Source organism: Marmota monax, unplaced genomic scaffold (assembly GCF_021218885.2).
Source record: "Marmota monax isolate L192 unplaced genomic scaffold, Marmota_monax_Labrador192_F-V1.1 WCK01_AAM20220418_F8-fsc00165, whole genome shotgun sequence".
NCBI classification, from domain to species: Eukaryota; Metazoa; Chordata; class Mammalia; order Rodentia; family Sciuridae; genus Marmota; species Marmota monax.
In genome coordinates, this window is record NW_026693851.1 from 536,285 (window position 1) to 559,772 (window position 23,488).

The 23,488-nt window shown below is 35.9% G+C and overlaps 1 protein-coding gene across 5 annotated transcripts in view; it reads right to left on the reverse strand.

The window, feature by feature from the left end:
• Positions 1 to 23,488, reverse strand: part of Cdk14 (cyclin dependent kinase 14) — a 599,374-nt gene that overhangs the window by 404,367 nt on the left and 171,519 nt on the right. For all 5 annotated transcript variants that reach the window (XM_058585022.1, XM_046462471.2, XM_058585024.1 and 2 more), the window contains one exon: positions 7,563 to 7,642. In XM_058585022.1, coding sequence (XP_058441005.1) covers positions 7,563 to 7,642 — 80 coding nt within the window. The remainder of the gene's footprint in view (positions 1 to 7,562; positions 7,643 to 23,488) is intronic.

Sequence of the window (23,488 nt, forward strand, 5' to 3'; positions counted from 1 at the left end):
AGTATAATGTTTTAGTGTAGACCCTGCAATGTGACTGCCCATGTTCAACTTTTAACTCTACCACAAACTAGCTGTGACCTTATCTGGGTGACTTAACCTCCCCATGCCTAATTTTTCTTCACTTTAAAATAAAAAATAATGGTAGTACATACATAGCACAATTTTGTGAGAATTAAGTGCAACTAGGCTCTGGCTGTGAATGCACAGCATGCAAACACACACTAAACACTATCTAATGATACTGTTCCTGTTTGAATTTGAAATTGTTCCCTATTAGAGTATATTGATTTAAGAATAATCTCCCCTAAGAAAACCATTATGCATTTAAGAATACATGAAAGGAGACAGCTGGTTCCCTTGCCTTCTTATTCTGGGGAGATCTTAGAGGAAATTTTATATTATATAGAGAACACAATATCACAGATAAGAACAAATACATATTTAAAGTTGTTTTAAAGATAGGCTATCATAAGACATTTCATCCACTGCCTTTTGAACCTTTCTGGTATCTTCTGACCCTTTATCAGTAGACACAAACCATGAGGACACAACATAAGGATTCTAATTTATAATACAAAAGCTGCTACTTAATTTCTCTAAGCTCCTATCAAAGGCAGAATGACTCTCAAAGCACCTAAACCTGAATTAAGTCATTATGCACTCCAGTTTAAAAAGACAAAATGCAAAGGCCCTCTCTGGGTACAAATGTGGGTAAGAATAGGGTTGCCTGCAAGCATTCCCACTGTAGCTAAAAGTTACAAGTCAAAATCTAAATTTCTAAGAGAGCTTGAGAGTAGAAAGCATGCCCCTGAAAGCACTTCACTCAGCATAGTACTCTCCTATTTTGAAAACTTTCTGGTTTTGACCTTTTGTAAATGAAGAATTGACCAGAAGAGCAAAAGAGAGGTAAACTCAGATTCAAGTGTTCCCTCTCCATTGAGCAAGCCATGCTGCACTCTTATCAACGTGAATGTGGACAGGCATAGGCCACCACACCTGTCTGCCTTTAAAACACACATACACACACACACACACACACATATATACTCTTTTAAATAAATATTTAAACATATTTTATATCATTTTAATATATTAATTTAAAGGAAACCACATATTGTGTTTGCATAATATATAAAGGGAAATAGTATCATATGACAGATAGTCCAGCTTGTCTCCATCTTCCTGAATACTTCAAGTTCTAACACTAAATACATGTAGGAGTTATGGTGCATGAACTTCTAGAAGTACCAATGGGATAAGATAGAAAAACTCAACAACAGTAATAGCTTTTTCTTCCACAAATAAATAGCAGAACAATAATACTATAAAAGACAGGAATGAGATATGAAGAAAGGAACAAATGTAACTTAAACTGACCCATAATTTAATTTTTTCACTTGAAGTCGTTTTTATCTCTATTAAAAAAATCATTTCAAAGTCGGCCTTTATTAGGAAAACCTCAAAATACTTTATTTAAAATACTCTATGTAATATGTCATTTTGTGACCAATCCCTCCAAGCCTCCATGATTCTATCATTGTTGATCTCCAGGGCACTCAAAACTCTGAGTTAAAAGAGTCCTTAGGAAACCAAAACCACAAATGCCAAAGAGATGGCACAAACAACTTCTATTTTCTGCAAGTAGGGTTCAAGAGCCCAAAGCTATGAAGTCACAATGGCTGGAAAGTGTCTCCTAAAGCTCCAATGTTCTTTGTGATGTGACTGTGTGGCTATGGAGTTAGCTTCATTAAGTCTTGTTAAGATGAGGTCATCACAGTGTCCCTAATCAAATATGACCGTTGATCATTGTCATTATACAAAAGAAGATATTTGGACACAGACACAGGAGGAAGACCATATGAGAACACAAGGGAGAAGACACCCATCTCCAAGCCAAGGAGAGAAGCCTGGAACAGACTGTAGCCCTCATGAGGAAGTTCATGCTAGCATGACCTCAGACCTCTAGCCTCCAGAACAGTAAGACAACAGCTTCCTATTGTTTAAACCACTCAGTCTGTGGTACTTTGTTACAGCTGCCCTGGCAAAATCGGTCAGGGCTCTTGTCTTCTAATGTGATGAAAGGCAAAGCCAGGATCAATACCTGGGTCCCAGAGTCCAATACCCAGGGGAGCTCCCACCTCATGAGAAGGGCTTGCTGCCAACTCCCTGCTTTCACTCTAAGCTCACTCCCTCAAAACTCTTAAAAGTAACTCTACCATGTCTTTTTCTGCTCTCCTTCTTGACCTCTGTTGCCCTCCTGGAATGATATGGCAAGAGACGCTCACAGATGCCAGTGTCTGTTCTTATGCACCCAGGCCTCCAGAAATGTGGGCCAAATAAATCTGTTCTTTATGTAAAAAAATTAAATAAACTTGTTCAACTTCTTAAGGATCATGCTAAATATACACTGCTCATGCAGCACTTTAGTGAACACCACTCCCACATCACCAACAGGACATTTTCATACAGATGTCTCATGAACTCAAAACATCTAAAACCCAAATCAACCACTTCAAAAGGTCAGTAATGACACTATTTTGGAATCTAACAAGGTCTAGGCATAACAATCCCCTCCTCAGACAACTACATGGGCCTTGATTCCATAGTTATATTAAAAAATTCTACAAAATAAAAAATAAACCCCCTTTCAAAGGGATCATTTGAAGATTAAATTGAGTAACAGTACTTTCAAGCTATAAAGTATTAAAAAAAGTAATATACACACAAACTACTTCCATCTCTGAAACCATTTTTTCACTCATTCAAAATTAGAACTATTGATATTTTCCTCCCATATCATCTATAACCAATAATCTATATGTCTCTGGCATTTTTCTTCAAAATATCATTTTTGTCCCTGCTTTCTAACAGATCCATAATTTCCAGTCTCTAGTACTTTGAATGACTGATTTATCAGCTTCTAATTTCCTCTGTATTTAATCTATATTGTATCATACTACCAGATTTCTCTTTAAGAATACTGTCTGCTGTATCAGAGGCTCACTGACCCACACAGTGAGGTCCCATTTATGCAGCCCTGCATTCTACAACACAACTGCAGCCTAAGGCTAGTCCCCTGTTCATCTCCCTGCTCGGAATGAAGTCATCTTGCCAGGCAAACCCAGCTCCCAGTGTGCCTAGGTTCACCATATTCTTCTCCCTTGTGTTGCCCTTTCAGGTGTCCTAAGGCCAGTGTTAACAAGTAGATCATCAACAATTTTCATTTTACTCTACTTGCTTCTTCCCTTAAAATGTCCTACAAATGGACCTACCTGTCATAATGGATGCTATTATCATTATGAACTTGCTCTAAACCTTGAATCTAGATCAGCACCCATAGTGAGAAAAGGTTGATTAATTCTAGTACACACCCCACAAGCTGGGGAACATGCCGGCTGGTCAGTCTCCTGGCCCTCTCCTAATGCCTCACATTCAGGGTCTACCAGAATCAAATTCAATAGCACTGTCCAACTTGTCTTCCTCCACAGTTCAACAAAAACCAACTGATCCATCTCAGCTGGTGGTTTCCAATCCCATCAGGCATAGAACCCTCTTTATACATTTTTACTACTTTGCTTTTACTATGAACTGAAATTCATACTGAATAACATGTATGCATATGAATAATTTCAAATATTCATAATTTCAAATGTACTAATCTATATCTACATGTAACTAAAACACATGGATATATGTGAAATATATGCAGATATGTATATGAAATTTGTCTTTACTACTATGAAATGAAATTCATAGATAATAGGACATACGAATACATACAATTTAAATTATCTATGTAAATAATTTCAAATATATTTATATATATATAACAAGAATAGTAAAAAGAAATAAAAAGCTATTTATAATAAAACAGTATATTTAAATACATAAATAGGTACAATTATGTTGGAAAACATGGAGGCATTGGGCTCACACCTACATATAGAATCAGCATAAATGCAACCACTATAAATACAGACTGATCTACAGGTATAACATCAGTGACTTCAATAACACAAGCAGAACTACCATTAGTTATATATTTTCCAAGTTATATATGTAAAAGTTATAAAAGAACATTCAACAAAACAAAATTCATTTTTCTTTTAAATTTACACTGCAGTTATGTTCCTGGGAAATTTGGAATGCAATAAATCTGTACAGATCATACTTTTTGTTTATATTTGAAAGAGTTGAGGGTTATAGCCTCAGAAAAATATAAACAAGTTTTTCACTCTGTGAATGCCTAATAGTACAATCAAAAGTCTTCTGGAACATAATTGTTCATTGTATTAGAACAGTGAATGACAAACTTTTTTCCCTAAAGAGTCGGACTTTACAGAAGTAAAGGGGACCATAAAGTCTGGCATAAGAATACAGCCACAGACAACACATAAATAAATGGGATTGACTGTGTTTAAATAAAACTTTATTTGCAAAAACAGGCAGTAGGCTTCAGGTGCAGCAGGACCTCTCTAGAGTGACTCATATATATTGAAAGGTGTCCAGCTGCCACACACTAAATGTCAGTTGCACTGTCCTATTATTGTGACAACAAAGATACCTCCTATGGAGCAAGAACCACTCCACATTCATCTCACCACTGAGAATCCTGATCTAAACCATTGCTATGTGCTTGACAACCAGTCCTTTTCTATGCCTGCCTGTAATGCAACTTTTCTTCAATTTACTCTTCACTGTTTAATCTTAATTCTAATTGAGGGCCCAGCCAGCACCTTAGCTCCCTTTCTCTAATGAAGGGATTTACTTAGAAATTAGAATATTTTCAAAATGATTTGACATTGATGTGCCACCATATATTATTCCTCAACTTGTTATCTATATGCTCTGTCTACCACCAGGAAGACAGATTCCTTGAGAGCAAAGACCCTATCTAACACTTCATCGTATTTATAGACTCCAGCTTAATGATTTTCTGTAAGTCACGCAATAACTATGATAGAGTGAACACCATGCTGAATGGTGAGGCTATTCCTGTGAAAGTTCAATAAAGATCCATGAATTCTATAAGATTGTAGTGAATAGAGAAGACAGGACACCATTTCAGATTCCAATAAGAATCATAACAAAAATAAACAGGATGGTGACCTGGTGAGTAAAGATGGGTTGGATAATGGTTAGCTGCTATTTTAGATAAGAAAGCCATAGGAAAACTTCTCTGAAAAGAGATTTAAATTAATACCTGGCATCTAAAAAGATCCAAGGAAGAGCACTGTAACCAGGAGAAGAGCATGTGTAAAATCCCTGAAACAGAAACCCCTGTGGCATGAATGAAGAAAAACCAGTCATACAGTATTTGACACAGAGTTTTAAATAAGGGGAGTGATATAATATGATTTAGCTCTTTAAAAAGATTATACTAGTTTCAGAGTAAGGAACAAACAATAATAACTCCAGAGAAGAAGCAGGGAGTTCAATTTAGAAGTGATTGCAAGGAAGAACTGATGATGTCCTGGACTGGGGCCATTGTGGTTTGGCTTTTTTGCCCTCCAAAAGCTTCTATTTAATGGAAGTACATGAAGAGGTGAATGATCAGATCACAAGAGCTGGGATCTAAGCAGTGTATCCTAGTGTGAATGAATTAACTGGGTGCTAGCTACAGGCAGGTGGGGCATGGCTGGAAAAAGGAGGTTACTGAGGGCGTACCCTGAAAGGGTTTGACCTCTTCTCCTCTCTCTATGCTTTCCAGACACCTTGAGGTGAGCAGCTTTCCTCTTCCATCCCCTCTATCCTGATATTCTGCTTCACCTAAAGTACAGAATCATGGAGCCAGTTGATTGTGACTGAATCTCTGAAACTATGAGCCCAAATCGACTTTTTCTCATCTTGTTGGACATTTTCATCACAACAATGAAAAGCTTACTAATACAGGGGGTGACACTGAAGAGACACTTGTGCTATATATAAACAGATTTGAGATATCTTTTAGAGAACTAATCAATAGGACTTGACTTGTTTATTGGCTACATTTGGGTAGGAGAAGACTGGATGTTGCTATTAGGAATGCAGGAATAATATGGTTTGGGATATGGTGGAAGGACAAAAGAGCTTTTGGGATGTAAGTTTGAGGTAACTGTTATGCAATGATTGATTCTTGAAGATGGAACCACACTTGCATTCCCACAATGAGCCTTGCTTGATAGTGATATATTTTTTAATACATATTATTGGATTCAAGAGGAGATGCCAAGTAGGCAGAGGAATGTGAAATGAGATGGAGACAAGGTCTTAAAGGGATGCATGTGTCTAGGTCATTGTGGCTGCTATTTAAATTCATGAAAGGAATCACCTAGGAAAAAGTACTTATTAGAGTAGGAGGGAAAATCCCCTCCCTGTCCTGAAACTCTCCAAAACTTAGAGGAAAAAGCCAGCACAAGAGGAAAAGGAAAACCTTAATACATCTGTACAGATCATACTTTTTGTTTCTATTTGAAAGAATCACAGAAAAGAAAATTTCAACCATGTGCATCTGTTAACAGGATGGTTAAATAAAAATGAGAGCTGTACATTCTGTTTGGTGAGAAGGAGGTAACTCATGAACTTTATAAGAGCAGTCTCAGCTAAATAGGAATGAAGGAAGCCAAACAAATATGAGATGAAAAGAGGAATGAGAAGAGAGAAAGTAGAAAGAGAAAGCAGATTTCTCAGAAATAAATAGTGTAAATTATACTGATAGTTATGAGAAACAAGCCAGGCTAGTGAGAGTGCATGTAGTTCACCAGGACCTTCATACAGGTAAACCACTGATGTTTAACTCATCTGGCTCCACAGAACAAGTAGCTGTGATCTCTTCAATGAAAAATAAACTGAGATCTCAGGTCAAAATAATTTGTACTTTGAAAGATATAGAGATAAAGCTACTAATCCTGAGTTATGACACTGAACTAAAAATTCTCTACAAATAAGGGGTGATATTTCTTTTCAAGCACAGAAATTTTTCTAGGCAGGAACTAATTTCATAAAAATTAAAATCTTATATAGCAACTACATTATAAAAGGAATATTTAGGAAAATGGCAAAGTAGAGGAAATATTACAATATAAGTCTCCCTAATATATAAAGGTTATATCAATAAGAAAGTCAATAGAAGATACAGTAAATGACATATACAAAGAAATCAAGAAAGAAGATATTCAAATGATTAATAAGATAGCATACCATGAGCTTCTCATTATTAAAGAATTTCCCATAAAACATGAATGTAGAGCAATGTCACACTAATATGTATTTTAGGAGCTCCTCAAACAAAATCAAATATACAGAAGTCCTCAATTACCATCAATGCATAGCAGTATTTTTCTAAACATGCATATGGTTACAAAACATACATATATATGTGTAGACATACAGCAGTATAGTCTTGTATTCTTAACATTAATTTGATATAATTTGTTAAGAGGCACTGATATCAGCATACACACACCAATGAAAAATATAAAAATTTAATTTAAAAACTAAGCATATTCTGAGATGTAAAATACGTACGCAGTTACAAACATCATACAAACACAAAGGCACAGACAACAAGTAAAAGTGCCTACCTTCCCTGATTGCTGTGAAAGGGGTACCCTCTTCTTCTTGCAGCCTGATCACCTTCAGGGCTACCAACTTCCCATTTACCCTGAGAGAAACAACAACAAAAAAAAAGATGAAAAGTGAAAATATGTGCCTATTAAGGCTCTAATTGTCTTCCTTACCATTTCTATTTTATGCAATTTTGCTTTGAAAATGTCAGTGACTCAATTATACCACCACAGCAAGATTAATTCTGTAAGGCTGGGAATGCTATATCATCATCATAAATATTCACATTTTAAACATTCACACTTGCATAGGCCAAGATTTAATTGAAGTTTTCTGTGATTCACTCTGTTCCTTCCAGAATGAAACTAGTATTTAACAAAATCACCACACTTGACAATTATTCTCAAATTAATGAAAAATCTTGCACTCAAAATAACTTTCTTTGTTTCTCAATAGCTTCCTTCTTTGTTTCTTTTGCTGAAACGTCTGTATCTTCAGTCTTTGATGAGGTCATTCAGTCCCCCAGGACAGAAATCCAACACTTAGCCTTCTCTCCTCTCTCAACATCACCCATTTTGCCCACTTTTTTTTATTTAAGAGCCTTCCATGATTATATTTGATCTGGTTGTGTTTTATATTACAGTATATCATCAAAAAAGTTATGAATATACTATTACAAGATTACACAAAACCTATCCAAAGCAGATGGCTCTTCCAGACACATCCTAAATGTGTGTCGGCTCTAATTAAGACTAAGATTATGCTATAGAGACACCATTTTATCCAGTCAATTCTGTCAACTATTGAAAACATGATTATTCCTATTGGTCTTCTTAATTGCTCTATTTTCCACAATTACAAGACCTACCAGCATACTCAATTTGGTTGGTTTGTTAATTAAAATAGTTTTTTTTTTTTAAAAAAAAAACACACATTAAAAATGTGAAGGGTACAAGAAGGTTATCTGGCGAAAAATAAATCTCCCTGCCATACTCTGCTTCAGCCACCTAGCTCTCACCCTCTGGGTCATCATTTACCATTACTCATCTATACTTTAAGGTCCACAGATTCCATAGACATATGTATCACATTAATAATTGTGTGTGCACACACACATATAAGTACACATACACAAATGATAGTATAGAATTCAGAGTACATTGTGTATTGCTTTTGTGACTTAATAACTATTTAGGTTACTTCCTAATACATTTATAGAAAACTATCTCTTGCTTTTGGAGGCCAGAGCGTATTTCTTTGCATGAGCATAACATACTGAATTCTGGTCCTCTGTTGATAGGCATTTAGCTTGTTCTCAATTTTTTGCTACTCTAATGATGCAATGAAAATTCTTGTATACAAAATTTCATCCATGAAAAAATGTCTGCATGATAAATTCCTAATTTTGATGAATACTGGAAATGTACTCGAGACAGAGGATACCAATTGACCCTTCCCATAGCAAACAAAGAGAGTTCCTGTTCTTTCTCTGTCATGTATGCTATGTGTTATTAATATTTGACTTTGTCAGCCTCATAGATCACAAATTGTTTCTTGTTGCAATTTAGTTATTATTATTTCTTTCTTTTGGGGGGATAGAACTTAAGGCTTTGCATATACTAACCAAGCATTCTACCAGAGAGCTACAACCTCAGCTCTCTTGTTGCCATTTACATTCCTACCAAGGATCTTCAGAGGTTAAAGAAAACATAAAGAAGATCTCCTGTGACCCAGAAAATGCAGCACTTGAGTCTAACATAAAGAACACAGGTGCCTTTTTGAAAAAACTACATCTAATTGCTCTTCATTTTCCTCTAAAAATTGTCATAGACATAAAACCCAAAAGGCCAAGAAATTTGTCACAGTCCAACCATCCCAGTGGTATTTGTCATTGAACTGATGGTGAAATCCATTCTTACTGGTACAAGGATCCACAGAGTCATGTCCTGAAGCTCAGAAGTTGTGCTGATTCCTCCTGATTTCAGCTGGGAGGACAGGCCTACTGCCTTGCTGCTCTGCCACCTCTGGTCTTGAGTACATTACCTTGATTCCTCCCATCCTGTGTGTGTCTCAAGTACACAGGTGCAGGCAAAACTTTGCTAGGCACGTGGGGTTCAGCTGGAGTCTATACCTTGTGCTCTTCACTTTGTCCTTAGGACTCAGGAGCCTTTGGCAAGGCTTGAGGCTGCAAGTGCTGACATCTGTGCAGATTTTTCTCAGCCCAGCTGAGCTCATCCCTGGCTCCCTGAGGAGGCAGCAACTGATTCCAGGAACTGCTTGGAATTTTCCTCTCATTTACAGATATTTTCCCCTCACCCATTAAACACACAACCTTCCTCCCACAAAGCTTCCCATTTCCCTTGAGAAGAGTTAGCTTGAATGTACTGTGAACTGAATTCTGGAACACAACACAGGAACCTGATACTTCTGAAGATCATGTACTTAAAAACCACTCTCAGCCATGAAACCATGACTGGCCTTTACCACACTGAGCGTGGCAGAGCCTCTAATTGGGTAAGCATTCTTCAAATGAAACTAAAGAAGGAACCCTTGTAAATACTCTCATAGAATAATTTGCATTACTTTCATGGTTAAAAAAAATTTTGAACTTATTTCCTATAACTGTATAAAAGAACAAAACAAAGGTTCATAGAATACTAATTCTAAAATCTGCATGACTGAACCTACAAGTATTAGTTTTTGTAATAGGTCATGATAATCACAATAGTTGGTGACATTGAGACTTTATCTATCACACATGTGAAACTAAAATCTCCTTGAAATTTATATTATACTATAATAGGTCCAGAAGTAGAGGGGCTGTTTCATTAGCTGATATTTGCCTATTATTTCCTGGCACACAAAAATGTTTAATGAATGAATGTTGACACTGTTAATACACTCATATTTTTTACTCAAACATGCAAAATAAATCAAGAATTAAGCATAAAAATCATTTTCAAAAATTACGGAAATACCAAAACTTTATAAAGCTTTCAACATCTTCTTTCATGTGTTTCTTCATTTTCTTTTCTCTCAGATTAAAGGTGCAGCCTCTTTGTTTTTGATACATGTAGATATAGACAAATTTTCACTTCCAAAGTTTTAGAATTTATAGAATGCTTTGTTAATTAACCTTTTTACACCCAATAGACATGTTTCAAAACATTCATTATCCTTTAATAATCTGAGCACAGACCACTAATCAGCAGCATCCCCTCTTTCCAGTTGCTTCATTGGTTTCCCATTAAGAATCATATTGATCATCAAATTACTCTTTAACCTCACAGTCACTGTAACCTTCTCTTTTCTTGATTAGCTTCCCTCCGTATGTCTGCACACTCACCTACTGCAGCCCCCTCAGCTTTATAGGCTACTGAAAATCCCAAATTACTGGCTCCTCCTTTGGAAAAAAGTAACATTTCTGAAACTTTCTAACATTCTATTTTTTGTACATATGAATTGGAAATGTCAGTATGACGGGAAATACTTGAAATCCTAAGTAAGTCCTGTTAGTTCTTAATATTAAAAGATATGTATTACATTATGAATAACAAAATAAACATTGTATCTCCTAATTATCTTGTACCTGTAATTTATTTTACGAAGATTCAAAACATGTAATTCAAATGTTGATTTAAATAACTTATAATATTCACAAAATTCATGTGAATCAATTAATTAGAGCTGTTTACAAGAAAACATTGAGGATTCCTCTTTAACATGTCTTATTAATTAAATCAAAAGCTAATGAATAGAAAGCAATCAAGGATTGATTGCCAGTGGAGACATTAATTCAGGTAAATAATGTGGTTTTAAAAAAAATGCTTCTGGGGCTGGGGTTGTGTTGTGGCTCATCAGTAGAGCGCTCACCTAGCATATGCGAGGACCTGGGTTTGATCCTCAGCACCACATAAAAATAAATAAATAAAATAAAGGTATATTAAAAAAATGCTTCAGGGTTAGGGCATAGCTGAGTGTAAAGCTCCTGCCTTGCGTGTCAAGTCCTATGTTAGAACCCCAGCGCTACAAAACATAATGATAAGCCTGGCATAGTGGCGCACGCCTGTAATCCCACTGGCTGGGGAGGCTGAGACAGAAGGATCAAAGCCAACAGTGAGGTGCTTAGCAACTCAGTGAGACCCTGTCTATTAATGAAATACAAAATAGGGCTGGGGGTGTGGCTTAGGGGTTGAGTGTCCCTGAGTTCAATCTCTGGTACCAAAAAAAAAAAGTAATGATAATCATTTTTTAAAAGCTTTAAACTGTGTTGCTAATACCACAAACAGTATATTGAAGACATTAACAAATTTGCCTCCAGTTACTTGTAAGTTATGTTTATTGGCACTTTATTTCAGCGATTCTCCACTGTTCTCTTATTCTTCCAACAACTACCATTCCCAGCTTGGCCTCACTGCCAGGCACACTTCAGGCCCCAAGATAGGTGACAGGTTGCTTTAGTTTGCCCATCACATGAGTTGAGCTATCAAGGGTAGCACAAGGCACAGGTGCACACACAGAGGAGACAGCTCCAGGCAGACAGACATGGGGAAACTACATGGCCAGGTAGAACTAACTGAAGTGGCATCCAGTTTTCAAACTGGTTCTAACCAGAAATCTCAAAATCTGCCAGCTTCAGAAATTCGACCCACAATTCTGTGCACCTTAAATTTGTAGATAAAAAATTCTCTTGTGAGAGTGAAGCAAGGTGTGGAAGCTTTGAATAAAGAGAAAAGTCTATTCTTTTTTTTTTATTTTTGTTTGTTTGTTCATTCAACATTTTGCAAAACCTAAAACTCCCCCACTTCACTCAGGGTACATTTTCCAGATTCAAAAGATGATGCTCAAAGAGAAATTGTTCATAGATAAACACTTCTCAAAGGAAAGCCTAAAGGCTTTCTATTCCATTAGTTACCTCAAATTAATAGGATAACTTAGTACAATAAAACAAAATTACAAATATTATCCAGGTCATCTTTGAAAATAGTGTCTATGTGCTAACACCTAGAAGAAATTATGTCTAGAGGATATAAAGGAAATTAGAGAATATACCTAAAAGAAATTTAATATACTTTGGGAAATCTAATATATTCTGCCTCTCTCATCCATTATGATTGTGTCTCAGGAGAAGCTGATACCAGGTGCAGGCAGATACACTGTTTTTGTTTCCATGCTGTCTTAGTAGAAGGAAATGCAGATACCACTGAGGGAGTGACAGTAGCAAGCTGTGAAATAGCAAGGGCAATACTGTGGTTGAATTTATACACTTTTGGAAGAATTATTAAAAATATTTGAAAAATTACACTAATTTTTTGCTTAATTTATTAATACCTTCTTTTAAAAGTAGTTCAAATGCTGACTATTCTATATTATATATTTCAAAAATTAAAAGCTCAGCTACATATTCACAGCTTTACTATTATCATCTAAATCCAATTTGCATTCAGCTACAATTGAGAAGTCATTTCAAAACTAACCTTCATTTCTCTGGCATATCCTGAGTGCTATCTACTATACTTTATTAAAAAGTATTAGAATAATTACAACTTCAAGGTACACTGTCAGTAATTACATCTTGTCTTAATCTTTATCAAAATTGTATAGACAAAAGTAGAAGATTAATGCTGATTCCTGTTAAATTAACTTCTTTTAAATAAAATCTGCACATTAATAAACAATAGTACATTGGGTATTTATTAGAACATGACTAACAACAAAATGCCTGAGAATTTCATGCAATGAGAAAATATATTCAATTAAAAATTATTATCTATAAAAATAAATGCCTTACTAAAGCACAGTTCATCTTTATCAATGTTTTTATCAAACTTACAAACTCAGAATATTTTGAAATATAAAATCAGACTTTTGAATAATGTTTTAAACATGAAAATGTTCACAGCAGAAAATAGAAGTCAGAATGTTTCAACAATTCCAGGACAACCAACTTTGCACCCTTCCAAAAATTAAATCTGTCAACAAAGGAATTTATGGTGCTGTTACCTTGTAATTAGAAGTCACACCTGGGAACAAATCTTTACTCCTCACACTTCAGATAGAGCCCGAATATCCAGAGTATACAAAGAACTCAAAAAATTAGACAATAAGAAAACAAACAACCCAATCAACAAATGGGCCAAGGACCTGAACAGACACTTCTCAGAGGAGGACATACAGTCAATCAACAAGTACATGAAAAAATGCTCACCATCTCTAGCTGTCAGAGAAATGCAAATCAAAACCACCCTAAGATACCATCTCACTCCAGTAAGATTGGCAGCCATTAGGAAGTCAAACAACAACAAGTGCTGGCGAGGATGTGGGGAAAAGGGTACACTTGTACGTTGCTGGTGGGACTGCAAATTGGTGCAGCCAATTTGGAAAGCAGTATGGAGATTTCTTGGAAAGCTGGGAATGGAGCCACCATTTGACCCAGCTATTCCCCTTCTCAGTCTATTCCCTAAAGACCTAAAAAGAGCATGCTACAGGGACACTGCTACATCGATGTTCATAGCAGCACAATTCACAATAGCAAGACTGTGGAACCAACCTAGATGCCCTTCAATAGACGAATGGATAAAAAAAAAATGTGGCATTTATACACAATGGAGTATTACTCTGCATTAAAAAATGACAAAATCATAGAATTTGCAGGGAAATGGATGGCATTAGAGCAGATTATGCCAAGTGAAGCTAGCCAATCCCTAAAAAACAAATGCCAAATGTCTTCTTTGATATAAGGAGAGTAACTAAGAACAGAGTAGGGACGAAGAGCATGAGAAGAAGATTAACATTAAACAGGGATGAGAGGTGGGAGGGAAAGGGAGAGAGAAGGGAAATTGCATGGAAATGGAAGGAGACCCTCAGGGTTATACAAAAGTGCATACAAGAGGAAGTGAGGGGAAAGGGAAAAATAATACAAGGGGGAGAAATGAATGACAGTAGAGGGGGTAGAGAGAGAAGAAGGGAGGGGAGGGGAGGGGAGGGGGGATAGTTGAGGATAGGAAAGGCAGCAGAACACAACAGACACTAGTATGGCAATATGTAAATCAATGGATGTGAAAGTGATGTAATTCTGCTATCTGTATATGGGGTAAAAATGGGAGTTCATAACCCACTTGAATCAAAGCGTGAAATATGATATATCAAGAAATTTGTAATGTTTTGAACAACCAACAATAAAAATTTAAAAAAATAAAATAAACACTGGAGACAAGGAAAAAAATAAAAAGTCACATCAACAACAATTCAGGCTCCGAAGGAGACAGAGGTCCTCATTGGCTTACCATCCTCAGCTCCATTTCCTGAAAAAAGCAGTCCCTCAAAGACTTTGGTGGAACTCAAATTCCTCTACAGTGAACCAAATCTTTAATTCTACCTTATGTTGAGACAAAATGCTGCTTCTTGCAAATTCCATTCTGACTTGAGTTCCATATTCACCAAGACTAAACTAATCGCTCTTCCACTTCACTAAACAAAGTATCTAGCCCCTCATTCAACAAATACTGAGAGATTATGAGTCAGTGCTTGAGATAAAAAATGGACATCAATTTCCAAAATTCATGTATGAAGACATGAATTGGTGTGAATATACTTTGTATACAACCAGAGATATGAAAAATGTGTGCTCTATATGTGTAATAAGGATTGCAATGCATTCCACTGCCATATATAAATAAAAAAAATTAACAACAACAAAAAAGAATAAACACGACAGATATGTCCCTGCATTTAAGGATCCAACAGTGTGGCCAAGGAGACAGAAACAGCCACCTAGGCACAAAGATGACTCAGACATATTCAAAGGGGATCTGTAGCCTCCTGCCTGTCAAATGGTCCAATGAGGTCATTGGTATAATAATATCTGCAATTAAAAGACACCAAGTATATTTAAATATATAAGTAGATTGTGAAACTAAGAAGAATGTCCTCAAAGGTCATATTTGGTTACCTCATTAGTTTAAAACTTTTAAAATAAAGAGACTATCTTAAGCATTTACTTTCCCCTTCACACTCTTTCATATACACTGTCCTTCAGTGTAACCAAACAACTGACATGAAGGAGTTTCCCTGTAAAGATCCATGATATGTGCCAAATGAAGAAAGGATGATAATTTGAATATTGCCATTTGCTCACTATAATCACTTAATGAATTATCAATGATTGCTAAAAATCACAAAAAGAGGCTACCCAGATTTAATGGGCCTCTTGATGGAAACTTTCATGCTCTTCCATGGAATAAATCAAACCCAAATCAGACAACATCTTAATCTAAGCACTTATTTAAAGGATATAAGAAGCAAGCTAAATACCACAACTGGAATATCACAACCGAAAAAATCCAGACTACAAGAAACTCTATAGAAATAAACCTAAAAAAATAAATTTCAAGGAAAAAAAAGGGGAAGAAGGCACCCATAGATTAAAGGAATGACATACAATCTTAACTGCAATTAATTGCAATACACATATTGAAACTTACCTTGATTGAAACAAAGTGTATTTTAATACAGACTATCTACTTGATTATTCTAACAAACCATCATGTTTCCATGTTATCACATGATATTATGGTTATATGCTCTAAAACAAAGTTCTCATCTTTCAAAGAAAAAAAAAAATGTGGCTTTTTTTTTTTTTTTTTTTTTTTTGGTGGTGCTGGGGATTGAACCCAGGGTCTTGTGCATTTGACACAAGCACCCTACCAGTTGAGCTATATCCCCAGCCCCTCAAAGAAAAAAAAATGTGGTACAAAATAACTGGAGAAAACAAATATAAATGAAACAAGAGCAGTCATGTGTTGTGAATGTTTGAAAGGGGTGATAAGTTCAGAGGGGTTTACTATGACTGTGATATTAATTCCCATAAAAAGTTTGTATAAAAATTACCCAATATATATTGGGATAAATGTGATGAAGGAAAATCGCAACATGCTATATAAAAGAATGAAGAACCTATTTTAAATTAGACAGAAAAGTATTCTCTGAAAAGATAACATTTTAGCCAAAATATAAAAGACGAAAGAGTAAGCAAAGAACAGTAAAAACCAAGGGAACTACCTGCAGAAAAGTTCAGAGACAAAGAATGAGAAGTTAAACAAAAACATAAGATGAAATCAAGCAAGCAAGAAAGAAAGAGGGAGGGAGGGAGAACAGGTGAATAGAGCTAGCTGGGAAGTGAGAGAAACATCTATAGAGGGTCAGGAGCCAGATCATGGAGTCCTTTGGGGCAATGGGAAAGGGTTCATAGAAAATCACTGGAAGATCTTAAGAAAGGTAACAGCATGATTGCATTGTGTCTCCGGCTCACTTGCTGTGGTGTGGAGAATTCCTCAAGGAGCACAACCCTGGGAGGAAAGAGGGCCGTGAGCAAGCTGGCATAGAAGGTCCAGGTAAAACATGAAACATGGTGTCTCTCACACTGGGGTACTGGTAAGAGCAACAGGGAACAAAAAAATATTATTGTGAAGACAAAAACATATATGTTGTCAGGATAAACTGGATTGGATGCAGGGAAATTAGTAAAGAATGACTCCAAATTTCCTGGAGTATTGGGTTGTTTGGAGGTACCATTTATTGAGATGAGGGAAATTTTAAAATGTGAGATTTAGACAAGTAAAAAAATGTGAGAGTTAGACAAGTCTTAAGAATCTATTTGACAAGATCTAGGTCTGGAAAAATCCAACCAGAGATGTTAAAGGAAGTATTGGCATGCATGGGTCTACAACTTAGTACAAAATCTAGGCCAGATATAAATTGTGAATCACTTGGAGGAATTCAGGAGACAGCCAGTTTTCTGTTAAAGCAGGAGTAACAAAAACACTCCAGAAAAAAGTTTGAGAATATGTAAGAATTTGTTGGTCAGGAATAATGTCTTTGATCTAGGAGATATGAGAAGAACCTGAAAGGTAGAGGAAATAGACCAACATACACAAAAAGTAAGAATGAAGAGATAAAGTGAAGGTAGAGACACAACCATTAGAAAAGCAGTGGCAGTGAGGATTTTCGTTTCCCCTCGTCCCTTCCTCAAGGACACTTGTCTGGAGAAACGTATTACTGAGGTCCTTGAACATGCTACATTTTACATTTTCTAGACAAATCAAATTTTCTCCTTTTGAGGTCAAGTTGCCACTTCAAATAGATTTTTATCTTCAGTAGCTTTTTGCCGCACAGAAAATGTTTCCAGAAAGCAGAAAAGAAATGAATATACTTCTTGATGATATTATCACTTTCCCCAATCTTGCATTACTTAATATGTTCTGACTAATTCTTATATACTCTATCTCACTCTATATCTAAAAATCAGAGTCAAATCCATTCATTCATGGTTTTCTTTTTTAAATGTCACAGTATCACAATCAGAGCTGTCATTACACACGCTGGGATTAAAGAAAAGAGGATAAAATCTGATGCTCAACCTCACCACATGTCAAACTTTCCAAACATAAGTTTAAAGCATGATGCTTTCATTTCCTAGCAGAGTCACAAATGTTTGCATTTCTCTGGCAGAAATGTCCAGCATTGCAAGAGAGAACCTTCCAGTCTCAGGGAAAGAAGCATCTCTAAAGAAGTTAAATGAGATGCATCAAAACCACATAACTGATTCACTAGGAGGCTTGGAGGAGTCCCCAAATACTCATTGTCAAGTAGAGTTAACCACAGAGATCTTGCATTCCCCATTCAAAAATAGCCATACAAAATTAAGTGAGGTTTGCAACAGCAGGATAAAACAATTACAGCAGCCCTGGAGAGTGATTAAGGCAAGGGTATTCAGAGTTCAGACTACTCTACCCATTCTAATAAAGACCAAAGCGCGCACCCGTGCGCACACACACACACACACACACACACACCCCTCCAGTTTATGTTACAACCAGGACAGCAAGCAAATATTTTAGTGCTTTCTTCCTCTTCTCTCTCTCTCTCTCTCTCTCTCTCTCTCTCTCTCTCTCTCTCTCTCTCTCTCTCTCTCTCTCTCTCTCTCACTCTCTCTCTAGTTTGCTTTGTTTGTTTGCCTGCAAACACCCATGGAGAACTAACAAAGAAAAACTCCACACAAGTCTAGTGAAAAGGCTAGAAGACTAGTAGTAAGCCAAGAGCATTATGAGTAGTTTTCATCTTCTCCAAAAGACATTATTACATTCAAAAATTATAGAAAATGGGGGCTGGGGTTGTGGCTCTTGTGTCCATCTACAACTTAAAAAAAATTAAGTCATAGAAAATGTTAAATATATATATAAATATATATAAAAAGAAATTTATATATAAAAATAAATTTATATATAAATTAAATACATATAAAAAGAAATTTCAATAATATCAAGAAAAACAAATGTATTTGTTTCAATATAAGCCTTTTATGGCAAAAAAAAAGGGAAGGGATTACAGAAAAATGCTATAATATCATCACAAATTACCTAAATCTAAAAGACTATTCTTCTAAAAATAAGAGTCACATAAAATGGACTATTTTAAAGGCAAGTAGGGTGTCAAATTAAAATATGATTCCATTAAATATAAAGCTGAAAATATTAACCTTCATTTATGAAGGTCAAGGTTGATAATATTAATTCATATATTACTAAAGGCAGATTAAATGAAGACCTTTACCAAAAAAAAATACATAAAATTACTAGAAAACCTATGCTGGTATCACTTCCCAAACCTAGCAAGAGGGAACATAAATCTGCCTTATTTGGAATAAACTAGTTGTATGTGCTGTAAATAAGTTTCAAATCATGATAGTGGTGGGTTATAGTTCCGCAGTAGAACGCTCGCATAACAGGTAACAGGTCAGTCCCCAGTACCACAAAAAAAGAAAAATAAAAAAACCACCATAGCTTTAATTCACAAGCAGCACCAATGCTGAATACCCCTATTGCTTAAGTACCTACAATGTTGCAGGCACAGGGCCAAAAACTTTATTTACATTGTCTCAATTCCCATAACACCTCTGTGTAATAGATACTATTACTTCACTTCACAAAGAAAATTAAGCACAAGATGGCTCAATAATTGCTCTAAATCACACACCTAGAAGTGGCAGGTCCACTTTTTGAATGCAGAGGTCAGACATTCTAAGAAGGTGCCACTGATGGATGGCACTACTATTCTACTCCCTTCATCAGAGGCACCGTACTTACAGCAGTGGGTTTTTTCTTAAGACATTGGTATTCAAATTATTTAATCTCAAATAACTTTTCTACTTTTGAGGTTTCTAATAATTTTTATGAACTTCAATATAAACCAATATATCTTAGAATGACATTAATAATCCATATCCCAGTTATAACACCAAAACATGCTGGTGCTAGAATAGTTAGAAAGCTTAAACCAACAATAATCTTACTATTCAGACATAAATTCTTCAATGTGTTTGTACCTTCCAGGTTGTGGGGTTTTTTTTTCCCTATGTATAGATTTTTTTCCCCAATTAAAAAATCCCTACAGAACTTTTATATATGACCATTTATTTTATGGTATGTACTTGTGTTAATAATATGTACTTTAATGTGATGGGCTAGAGTAAGAAACCAGGAAGGCTCAATTTCCAAAACATGCTTTCCTTTTAAGGAATAAGGCCCCAGTAATCTTTCTTTTCATAAAGTTTAATGACCTCTGAATTTGTATTTACTGGTGAAAGCAACCTTTCTGGCCAAGCAATAAAGGAGTGCTTAAGGATTGTGGGCCTGGCAGTCACATGAGGCAGAACTTATAGTGCACTTACCTCTGAGATGGCCTGGCTAGAATTTAGTATAGTGAGACTGCCACATAGCCCGTGATATAAACATCTCCAGGATATACATGCCAGTATATTTTACTCTATGAACCCAGATATATGATATGATCTTAGACCTGGAAGAACTAAGACTCATAGCATTCCAATGTGCAGTTTAATAAAGAATTTCCTATGTCCTGGTTACAAAATTTTACCCCCCAAAGTTGTGAGAGTTTCTTCACACCACACTTAAAGAGTCTTATCATAGAGTTTCTAAAAATTTGCCTCAATCATTACATGCATAATATTTATTAATTGAGCATCTATTAACATCACTGTGACAGTTGTTGAATAATATGCTAAAATAGACGCGGGAGACACAAGGCAAGGCAGTGACTGAAACACACAGAGTTGAAAAAATATTTTCCTGACACTTTGAAGATTATCACAATAGGTGTCAAAACTACTGCAGAAGGAGAGAGAGAAGTTGGACTCAACTCCAAATACAACAGAAACAAGTGAGGATTTATAAACAGGGGCAGGTTGGGGGAGTCCAGGGATGAAAAATTACTAAGAGGAGACATGAAGGGTAGGGAGAATTCTTTCTAAACTGACTTAGCAAGATTCTTGATGAAGGCAGGTAGGGAGATCAGATATCAAGGGTGGAGCTAAACTGATTTAGGATTCTTGATAACACTGGCTTATATAGCTCTGTCAAGGATAGGGACCAAGATCAAGGTCTAGTCAAGAAGAGGGCTTAGACAAGCCTGACAAAGTTGGGAAGGAGACGGTATTGTCAAACATCTGCTAAGTTTCATGGTATAGGTATGACTTAAATTAAGCCTTAAAGACAGACTAGGATGTAGACATGCTAAGAAGAGAGGAAAGCCACTGTATATGGAGGGCTCTGTCAAGAAAAACATTCAAAAACAGGGTGAGCAAAGCACTTAGAGCCTGGAGAGAAAATCAAGTGTCTGTGTGTGTGTGTGTGTGTGTGTGTGTGTGTGAGTATAGGGTAGAGCTTCAAATGAAGATAAATAAGAAACAGTGGAGTAAAAACTAGCAACAATACTCATCTTTATTGGTTCATTCTAACCAATAAAGGGAAAGTGAGAAATATTCTAAATACCTACTTCATTATGTAAGTACAGATTAAAACAAACTGTACAATTAACATCTGTATAATCAAATACATTAAAAATTTACAAATTTCCAGGACTTCAATATTATAGTTATGTATTTATACTATAAAATACCTCATAATGAATCTCTACTATCAATAAGGAGATCTCAATACACCAATGCTACTTCCAGGGTTTTCCGAGCAATCACATGTTCACTGCCATCAAATTGGGCATTGGCATCCCTCTTCTACAGAGCTGACTGCTTTGCTAGGGCTAGTGCTACAACGTGAGGAAAACTGATAAGGTCTTTAACAAAAAGCTATTCAATAATGTTAAGCCTCAGATACCAAATCTACTTCTTGACAAGAAATCCGATTTTCTTTCATGTGAGACAACACAAGTTTAGCCCTTTGAGGAAGATCCACCTTATGTGACGTTTCCTTGTACAGATGTGTTTCATGCAGTCTTGCTTCAATAAATGAATGAGTGAAGTCAGCTATCCCAAGTAAGAACCAAAACAGCAAATAATTACAGATGACAGACTATATTAGCTTTTCCTGTTCACAGAGCAACTTATGAAACGAAGTCACAAAAGTCAGCTTTCCTCGATGTCTCTCTTATGTGCGTGTCAACCCTTACAGTCACTAATGGAAAGCACTCTGATATGCTTTTCACTTAAGTTGAAAACTAATATTAAAGGAGAAAAATCCCTGGCTTCAGGAGAAACATATATTTAAAAGCAATATTGCTCAGTTTTAATCCAAAATTGGCAATGAATCCAATTGTCATTATTCTTCTCTATCTGAAGCAGATGTAAATTCTCAGTTGTCATCCTGAGGGACCCTTCCATGATGATATCTTATATACACATCCTAGCTCAGAAAATAAATGTGGACTTAGCTCATGTAATATGTTACCTAATAAAGAGATTTCAAAAAAGAATGGTATATCCATAAATTGAGTAAATTGAATATATATCTCTAAATCTATGCCTAATCTGGCAGACAAGATTTTTAATTACTGATTAGTAATTGTTTGCTTCTTTACTAATATTTATCTGTACCCTTTTTTTGTTCAAAAAATGTTCATAAATATTACTGTCAAAAATAAACACTATAGGCCCAGTGTGGTGGCACAGGGCTGTAATTCCAGCAACTCGGGAGGTGGAGGCATGAGGATTAGACTGCAAGTTCAAAGCCAGCCTCAGCAGATTAGCGAGGCACTTAACAATTCAGCAAGAACCTATCTCTAAACAAAATATAAAAAGGGCTGGGGATGTGGCTAAGTGGTTAAGCACCCCTGGGTTCAATCCAGTGTTATAATTTCTTTTTAGTCACTTACCATTCATATTTCCACTGTCCCAGGCTACTCCACAGTGACATCATGGAGAATTTTCCTCTTTATTTCACTCAAGTGATTTGTGGATTTCCATGTGCAAAAGTAGGTAACTGCATGAAACAGAACATCATACTCCCCTTTCCCTTCTGTGGATATGTTTATTTTGGAAATAATTTTCATTCCGTTGCTGCCTTCTCATTTGGGACTTAGCCTAAGGTTTTATGAGCTCCCATTTATCTTACTACCTTTTCATTTGTTGCTATAGGAGTATATGGCAAACAATCTCTGGCCCATCAGTACAATTGCAACCCTTTTATCATCACAAATAACAGAGCAATAATATTATAGTGAGAACTGGACCCTTAAAAGGTAAAATTCATTCACATAGGTTTTTGAGTAAATCAGAAATTCAACCTTCTTAAGCCCCACCTGATTTATGTCCCTGGGACTTGCCTCATGAGAGATAAACAACTTTGTTAATTTACATACAATACAAAGAATTGTCTTTGTCTTTAGAAACAAATTTTGAAAGAAAAAATACCATTTATTTCCTTCTTTTTTCCATGATTTTGAAAATCAAGACTACTAATGAATCAACTGGACTTACAGATTCTGAATTTAAGAAAGAGAACATGACAACTCATGTGTCAGATACACATCAACCAGCATGCTACAAAAACTCACTAATGTTGAATGGTTAAGAAGAAAAAATGACCAAATTATATACACAATTTGAAAACAGGTTTACTCATTTTAGATAGAT